The sequence below is a fragment of the Anopheles nili genome, chromosome X, assembly GCF_943737925.1.
Source record: "Anopheles nili chromosome X, idAnoNiliSN_F5_01, whole genome shotgun sequence".
NCBI classification, from domain to species: domain Eukaryota; kingdom Metazoa; phylum Arthropoda; class Insecta; order Diptera; family Culicidae; genus Anopheles; species Anopheles nili.
This window is the reverse complement of record NC_071293.1, coordinates 5336255-5345320: the sequence shown is the minus strand read 5'-3', so window position 1 is coordinate 5345320 and position 9066 is coordinate 5336255. Positions and strand designations below refer to the sequence as shown.

The 9066-nt window shown below is 53.2% G+C and overlaps 1 protein-coding gene across 1 annotated transcript; it reads left to right on the top strand.

Annotated features, from left to right (window-relative positions):
• Positions 1 to 4225: 4225 nt before the first annotated feature.
• LOC128728632 (neutral amino acid uniporter 4-like) lies at positions 4226 to 5893 on the top strand. Its single transcript, XM_053822261.1, has 2 exons — positions 4226 to 5320; positions 5387 to 5893. Exons 1-2 carry the CDS (start codon positions 4353 to 4355, stop codon positions 5796 to 5798), a joined length of 1380 nt encoding a protein of 459 aa, XP_053678236.1. The 5' UTR covers positions 4226 to 4352; the 3' UTR covers positions 5799 to 5893.
• The last annotated feature ends 3173 nt before the right edge of the window (positions 5894 to 9066 follow it).

The following is a 9066-nucleotide window of genomic DNA, read 5'->3' as shown; positions in this document are numbered from 1 at the left end:
ATCCGTTTGCGCTGGCGGGGAAAATGGGGAAAGTCTCGCAAACACCCGCCGGAGTTCGCTGGGGATTGGCTTCATCAGCTCTCTAACGATCTCGTGCTCGAAGGCAACGTGCACGCTCGAGTGTCAAAGGGTGCGGAATGCGTTGTTAATTGCATTTTTGTTCCCTTCCCCGAGCGCCACGGAGCACATTCGCGCATTCCATCGCCGGTGCGAGGTTGCGGCAGAGATGGTTGGTGAGGTGCAGGTGCGATGGAGAAATCGGAATGGCACAGACGACAAATTGCACACCGAATGCACATTCCAGTGGTACGGGTTTTCGCGCTTATTGATGTAGGTAGGTAGGTAAGAGCTTGACAGGATGCGCTAGTCGAGGTGTTCCTCGCTAGGGGGCGCTGCAACTCCACGGCGCATGTTCATCCCAAAGATCGTGCGGGTGGAGATTGAGTTTCTCTTCCATCCGACCTTGCGAACAGCCCCTTTTCGCGTACACCGAACGGGATCAGCTCACACTGAGCCACCCAGGAGCATACTACTTCCGGGGATGTAGACGTCGTCAGTGACTCGACCCAAGAGATCCACAGCGTCGGCGACGTGCTGACGTGCCACGCTCCAAATTCGTCTGCCGCCAGTCCATTTAATCGATGTTCGATGGCCACGCCGACCGAGGTTCGGCTGGGCGCAACTAAGTGGAATCGCGTGTAGCCGGCATGCCCCATAAGTAGCGCCAATTGAGCGCGGCACCGAAATGGCGCGATGGTTTCACCCCGCGCTTCAACACCTTCCTGGTTTTGCCAGCATTTGAGGGAGTGTCGGCAATGTTACCATGTACCCCTTGCTGCGACCTGAAGCGTTTCCAACACCCGGGGGTGGGTGATGCATTCCAACATGGCACACCCGCCCGTGGTCGCGGTTGAGTGCGTTAGTTTTTGCGAAAACAAAAAAGAGCGCCCGGAAGCGAGTGAGGGAATATATTGAATTTACGCTTCATCATCTCGCGCCAGCTACGCACGTCGGTGGAAAATTTATCTTTGTTTGTACACCACGAAGGCCATATCTCCTGCGGGAGCAGAGGTTGTAGTTTTCCGTAGAGGTTTTTGAGAAGCTTCGGGTGACATCTGAACCCCGACCTGCTTGGCAAGGCGTAAGTGAATCAGCCACGTCGAAACGCTTGTTGATTGATCGGGATGTGTTTGCAATTAATTTGGTTACTGTTGGCTCAACAACAATTACGGTTGGAATTTATTGCTCAACACACTTCTAGGAATAACGAGCAGAAGCTCTAAGTGCGCGTGAATCACCGCATACACTAAGTGCACGGTGGCGCCACCTGACGACTGAAACATTGACATTCCGCTCGATGACGTACCGGTACCGGAGCGTGGCCACATTTGGAGCGTCCTCCAAGAAAAGCAAACCATCGCCAAACTGCTCAACTCGGGATGGTGTGTAAATATTATTCGAAAATTCCGGCGCTACGCTTCCCCGCGAAGCATTCGCTGAGCTGTGCGATGAAAAAGGGCGTTGATTTTAGCGCGCAATTGCTAATTCAACCTTCCACACCGTACCACTGCTGGCTGCTAGCTGACGTTGGCCAGACATTCTTCGCATACCTGCTCGCGATACGGTGGCCGATTGCCATCGAAAAACCGGGGGCAGTGGTAGGGCCTCCGCGGCCAAGGTATCCCAAAATTCTGCCTCAGTTCCTCTGCCGCCACGAACCGGCTTAGACCGGCTGCGGGGACACGCCAATTTGCCACCAAACGACCGTGACCGGAACGGGCCGCGCGGGTCTCGCGGGCGGTTCTGAATCAGGGTAGTAAATTTTCAGCCAATTACACCGCGCCCCATAAAACACCCCTCAAAGATGTTAGCCCTAGGCGTTCAATGCTTTTTTATTTTAATTTTTTATATTTGTTTTACGATCGTACGCCCGTTTCCGGGCGAAAGCAGACCCTGCCAGTGCCATTGGCTGATTGCGGATCGTAGCGGCTAACCGGGTAATGTGATGCGATTGCTAATTTAGCTCGTAAAAACCCTCTACAGCCCGTGGGACGATGTCACTTGGGCTGGTTGCAGCTGCATCCGAGACGCGAACCGGGTCGCTATCAGCATTCAAATATGCACATAAAAACCCTCACGCGACTGCACTGGAAAGGACTGCGCGATGGGTAATGGGACATAAAGTGTCGTACGCCGGGTACGCCGGGTTTAATTGCCCAATAATAAGGACAGTGAGTCGCAGATTTTACCCCTGCAACAGGGCGTACCACGCGGGACGCTGAAGGACACCGAACGCACGCGCGCTTGGCTTTATTAGCGATTTCTGTTGCGCGCCCGTCACAGCAGGACTTGGGTGCTTAAGTCATCCAGTGGAATCTCTATAAATTATCCGAATTGATGTCGCTAAATGAAACGCCCGACGGGCGTCCGTCCGTGGGCTTTTTGCAATGGCAAAAGGGGGGGGGGGGGTTTCACACAGCCGCGCTTAAGTGGCTGATGGAAGGAATTAATCGAAAGTAGAAAACAAGCGAAAAAACGGACCGTAAACGCGAGATTGGTACGTGATTTGATTGGGCCCGATGGAATGGCGGATTGTCGCGGTACGCAGCGCGAATTAATCTGCAACGGCTTTCGATGGCAGGCGACGATAGTTTTGCTTGAGCCAGGGTTGTGCTTGACGGGTTTAGCTAGCTTGTATCGTGCGGATTTCTAGCTGTCAGAGCGCTGATCATTAGCTGTTGGAAAAACATCAGGCTTTTGCCGTACTAACGATGCAAACTCAAGATCTTGGTTTTGATTATCCATTTATATTGCCCGGCTAAGGTTGAAAGACGCATAAAAGAGTGAAATATGATCTAATAAAAGAGCCTTATAACGTGTTTCAAGTTAGCAAAATACCACCCTAAACAGCCTACTGGTTCACGATCGCCAATGCTTTGGAGCAGGGTAGTTAATTATAATCAATGCACGCCACGCCACGCATCATGAGCCAAATTTTAGCAATCATTTCCTCCGATGATAAGGAGGACAAATTGCATCGTTTCTTTTTTCATACGCACCAATTGTTAACGCACTATCAGCAAGGCTTTTGTTTACATACCAACTACGTCACACTCGAAACGTGATCGTACTAACAACGGCGAGCTGTCAAATTGATGTTGCATTCGATGCAACGCAAAGCACTCAAACATCTAATCACTCTCGTTCGTGCTCTCTCTCTCTCTCACGCACACACGCTCTTTCCCACTACTTAGATCATCCTTATCATCGACGATCACGAGCGACGAAAACAAACACTGATCTAGATCATTCCTGCGTGGTTCAGCCAAACTGCGACCTGTCAAAGTGCACGTTCTCGATCGCCACCGATGTCAGGCGGCCGTCTCCGTTGCCGCAACCACTACCATCGGTTGAATTTTCATTTAACGGTTCGTTTTTTTTTTGTAAGCGAAAATCAAGTGTCGTCGCTCCAGCGGAAACCCCTAGCCGGGTTCAACGTCTAATCACCTAGCGGCTAATACTGAACTTCCTTGACTTTATTTCGGTGTTATTGTCGAGCAGATAATTGGGCAATTGGGTGTGGTGCGTGTGTTTGTGCGGTGGTTGTTTATTTTTTTCCCTCCTTCCCATCCTCTCCCTCCCCCTCCACCCCTTACCAACAGTGACGTTTGCACGATCGTACACCGGCAACGAACGTGGGGCAGGAAATGAGCACCAGCTCGATGGACCTTCGATCTTCTTCGCGATCGAGCGGTTAGTTTTGGGGCAGGGTGAACGCGCTCTTGAGCAGGCCGGCTGCTGATAAGGGACGGCCTCGAGATCACGTCCTTTTAAGCTACCGGCTGGGGCGATCCGATGCTCAGTTCAACGAATAACGCCCCACAGCTAGTGTCACGCGTTTTCCGTGCCCTCAGTGCCTCGCTTAGCCGACGCTAACCGACGAACGAAGGAACCAACCACCGGAAAGGATCGCGCCAGAATACAGCAATCAACTTCCTCAGCGATCCTCTCGAACTCGCTGTGTTCGCACGTCAGCGCACCCGTCAGCTTGCTAGTGAACCTTCCGGAACCGTCCGGACACCGGGTAACGCCGAGTCCTGTCGGCATCAATGCATAACGCCTATCCTCTGCTGCTCGATCGGTGCGACAAGCCGGTCAAGGCGCCACTCTCCTGGCTGGAGATACTCGACAAGGGCTAAGCGGACTCTTCTGCCCCGCAAAAATAATAAACAAAAAAAAAGCAACAAAAGAAAAACAGGACTTCACCCAACCTTCCTTCACAGGGTGGTGTTACGTGTGTGTTTGTGTGCTGCGTACACGTGTTTGTAGTGTTGTGTTTGTGTGCGGCCACAATGGCGCCCAAGTTCCGTGAAGGTGATCCGTCGACGCCTCTACTGCTCGACTGCAACAATAACAACAACAGCAACAACGGCAAGACCGGAAATGGTAGTATCGTGCACCTTGACGACCCTGATCCGGTCAGCTCCCGGAAGTTAGACAACCCAACCACGAACCTAGACACACTGATGCATATGCTGAATGGTAACCTCGGCACCGGTATCCTGGCGATGCCGGATGCGTTTAAGAATGCCGGCCTATATGTTGGCTTTTTCGGCACCCTAGCGATGGGCGTAATTTGCACGCACTGTATGCATCTGCTGGTGCGCTGTTCGCACGTACTGTGCCGTCGATATGGTAGGTCTGCGCTTTCATACGCCGAGGTTGGATACTACGCGCTTGATTCCGGTCCAACCTGGGCTCAACCACTGGCTGGTGCCTTCCGGACGCTCATCAACACCTTCCTCGTCGTGATGCAGCTTGGGCTGTGCTGTGTCTACTACCTCTTCGTAGCCGTCAACCTCCGCGAGTTGCTGGCGTACGCCGACATCCACGTGTCGGTGTTGACGGTACTCGGATATCTGCTTGGACCGCTCATCCTGCTCAACATGGTTCGGAGCCTGAAGCTGCTGACACCGACCTCACTGACTGCGTCGGTGTTGGCGATCGCAGGCCTTGCGATCGCGTTCCTCTTCCTGCTGCAGGATCTGCCGCATAGTACGACGGTTCAGCCAGCCTCTACATGGTCAACGCTGCCACTCTACTTCGGTACCGTGATGTACGCATTCGAGGGTATCGGCGTTGTGCTACCACTGGAGAACAATATGGCGAACCCGCGGGACTTTATCGCCTGGAATGGTGTGCTCAACACCGGCATGACGATCGTCGTTTGTCTCTACTCCGCTGTCGGTTTCTACGGCTACCTGAAGTACGGTGAACAGGCACAGGGTAGTGTCACGCTCAACCTTCCCACCGATCATCTGTACGTAGTGATCTCGTATCCCTCTAGGCCTACGACCTCTAACTCACCTTGGGCCTTTTTTTACAGACTCGCCCAACTCGTACGACTCCTGATGGCCGTAGCCGTGATGGCTTCTTACGCGCTACAGTTCTACGTCCCGATGACCATCCTGACACCACCCATCACCCGCCACTGCCGGCATCCCCGATGCGCCGAGTACGGGCTCCGTCTCGCCACCGTCCTGCTGACGTTCGTGCTAGCCGCCATCATCCCGAATCTCGGCACCTTCATCTCACTGGTCGGTGCCGTCTCGACGTCAACGTTGGCGCTCGTTTTCCCACCACTGATCGATCTGCTCACCCGCTGGCCACAAACCGATCGGCCAGGGCGTGCCTGGACCCTGCTAAAGGACGCCCTCATCATCGCATTCGGTGCGTGTGGGTTCTTCTTCGGCACCGCGAAGAGTCTCGCGGTCATCTTCGATGCGCCACCACACTAAAACCCTTTTTGCAGCCTGGGTTTTGGTTGGGCTTCGGCGTGGGCGCCTGGCGTTCGCTCATTGCCAGCAGGAATAAATGTCCCCCACGGGATGGGGACGTATATTTATCATCGCGCCTAAAGGGCGTCGGGAATGCTAATGTATGTAATAATGCTAATGCGCGCGGGATCCGGAGACCCCGGTGGAGACAATGCGGCTGGTGCGGCTGTAACCGCGATGTAACGATGGTTGGCGCGGGAATGCGAAGCAATAGCAATAAAGAGTGCGTGTGCACGCTGTAAGTAAAGGAGTGTGGTTTCAAAATAGCGCTCTACCGCGATCGACGATCTGGCTGGATCTGGCGCCGCAGCTCAGAGACAGAGAGAGAGAGAGAGAGAGAGAAAAAGAGAGAAAAAGAAACCGCGAAAGATATTTTTGACGTGGCTCGCCTTCTGGCGGTGCGCAAAATTGCACTTAGTGTGGTGTGTGTTGGCAGGCGTGGGCCCAGACCTGAGCAAAACCTGGAGCCGATCGTCTCGTCTGCCATGATCACCTTCCATCACCGCCATCGGATCTTGCACCGTTGGTGAACCGCCGGTGTCAATGAACGGGGAAACATTTCACGCGCGGTGGAATAACGCCGAACAATAACGCAAACAATCAACCGTTGTTGGGTAGGGGTTCCACGCCCTTGTTGTTCCACGTTCCAGGTCTCCGCGCGTTACGCGTGGAGGTAATTGCAGAGGACGCGATTTCTGGACCGGTACTGCACTGCGGCTTCCGTCCGTTGGGACGTCAGCAAGGCCAGAAGATGCACGCAGGCTAAGAATAGAACGGCACGCTTATGCAACTGGCCCTCGACCTCGGGGGAACCCTTCGATAACCCGCGGTTCGATGGCGATAACGAGCCGTTCGCTCAGGAACTACTGACATTGTGTGATGTGTCAGCGGAAAAAAAATCTCCCTCACGGAACGGTGAAAGGCGACGGTGACGGTTTTGCGAGAAGCGTTACATTGTTTCATAGGGCGCGTGTAGGTGTACGGTACGTCATTCCATTCCATTTCGTCATCTAAGCACCACTAAATACGAGCGAGGGAACGAACGTAGGACACCGGAGTGCTTGAGAAAAGGTGGTTCTCATTTGTCTTGTGCAAAGTTTCCCTCGTTGACTCATTGACGCATAGGGGTAGCTTATGTACTTGAAGGCTCTCGCCCCGGTACAAACTAACTGTCACTCGATTGTTAGTACATCGCTGACAGTTGACATATCGATTAACCTTAATATAGGTATTGCGGCATTTTCGGCGCTTCGGATTGACGACTGGCAGTTAGAAATTTTGTTAATTTTGGCACTGATCCACACACGAGCTAAATTCGGCTGATACTCCTACACTCGCTGGATGGAAAACGCCTCACACAAAGTACAGATGTTGCAGAATGACGTCTCGTTAGCTGCACTGCAACCATAGCGTGGTTGAGACGCGCCAGAATTGGAGCAGTTAATCCTGCGGCCGATTTCTCACCGCCCGAGGGTTTGGATGAATCTTACGCTGCCAGATTGGAACGCCGCCACTAGGGTCGTGGCCTTCTTTATTCGCCCAACACCCTCCACGTCTTTCGGTGGTATTATTATAACGCTTTATGGCCATTCCGCCCTTGTTCTAGGACGTATATTGGCGGTGGGATTAGATGCCGATCCAGCGATGGGATGGAATGCAGCAAAGGGTGCAATTCGTGCGCCCGGCTTTAGATTATAATTAATAACCGCAAATGATCGGCGCGCGCGCGTGCGCGTTCCTTCGCTCGCCCCCTACTCTGCTGGGCGTTACTGGGGGATGTTTTTTTGCTTTTTTTTCTAAGGGAGGCGAGACTAGCAGCCCTCCCAATCCCCAACAACTCACCACTCGGTTACGATGTACCGCGCGCGGATTTTTTAGAATAATGAGCATGCATGCAACCCGAGCTGTGCCGTTTGCTAACGCTTCACAAAAAAAACGCCGCCATTAAACCGCAACCAGGGGGATGTGGGGTTTGCCAACCACGGTGGCAGGAATGTGCGCCACCGCGAGCCTGCCAATGATGCCAAAGCCACCGCGCACTTCGGACAAATTAGCACATTAATCTTAATTTCGATGATGAATGGACACCGAAAGGAGCCGGGCTGTTGAACCGGTTGTGCAGTTGACATTGCCGCTGCCGGATGATATTGGCCGCACTCCAGGGAATGTGAGGGAACTGCTGCGTCGGCATCTCGAACCACAAGGGACCAAGGAAGCCACAATGGGCTCTCGCTCTCGTTCCAGACGTCAGGCTCCATGAGCGGCTGTGTTTACGCATTGCTTGACACTTGCTTGACAGGCAGGATCGCGCCGAGATCCAGCGAAATGCGAGTCAGCTCTCCCTTTTTTCTCTTTTTTTTTGCGCCCATTTGCCTCGTGAAAACATTGTTTTGGTTTCCCCGGGGGCTTTCCGCAACGCTTCCTTTCGCCTCCTGCTTTCCTCGGGGGGGCCTCTGTCGCGAGACGAACGCAAAACGGCGTCGATCGTGTCATTTTGGTTGCGTGCGTTGTTTTTCTGTTTACACATCACAGCACGCTGCCAGAAATCGTTTCGTCTGCTCGTCTAGCGTCGGTGGCAAAATAATCATACGGGGGTGAGATTCCAACCCCTGCTTGTTTTCTCATGCTCTCGGTGATTATAGCTGCCGCTTCCTTCCACATTGTGCGTGTGATGTTGCTAGACCTGTGCGCTTTACGCCTTTTTCTTTCTTTTTTCTTTTTTATCCACCTCACACCTTCAAAGTGCCAGCGAACCGAAACCCACCGTCGCCACCCACTGGCGGAATGGGGGTTGATTGTGTTATTAATTTTTTTTTGTTACATTCCTCCAGCTCCCTCAAACTCCCATCTTCCCTCCTTCCCTCCTTCCTGCCTGTCTACTAAAACAAACCTCCGCTCCGAATCCTTTTGATGTCGATCTTCGCGGCGAGGCGCGCACTTGCTTATTTAAGACCCATCGCGCTGTTCCGCACCATTCCTCCAAACTTAAAACTCGACCTTACCCCCCCCCCTCTCCGGTCCCCTTCCACCCCTCCCTCACCCTTCCGGGGGCTGTGTTTGTTTATTTGACGGCTGCGGCCTGCTACTACGGACCTGCCGAAACATTCGCAGTCCATTCACGGACTGCCACGAACTTCAATCGCCAGCCAGGCGCGGAAGAGTCCGCAGGAGATGATGAGGTAGCAGATTCGGAGAAGATACATTCGGATTCTGCGGATCGGTAAGGGCC

What these genes read in the sequence shown, in the direction of transcription:
- LOC128728632 (XM_053822261.1), top strand. Translation starts at nt 4,353, where the DNA reads ATGGCGCCCAAGTTCCGTGAAGGTGATCCGTCGACGCCTCTACTGCTC. An exon ending in AACCTTCCCACCGATCATCT is followed by an intron (nt 5,321 to 5,386) that starts GTACGTAGTGAT and finishes CTTTTTTTACAG; the next exon opens with ACTCGCCCAACTCGTACGAC.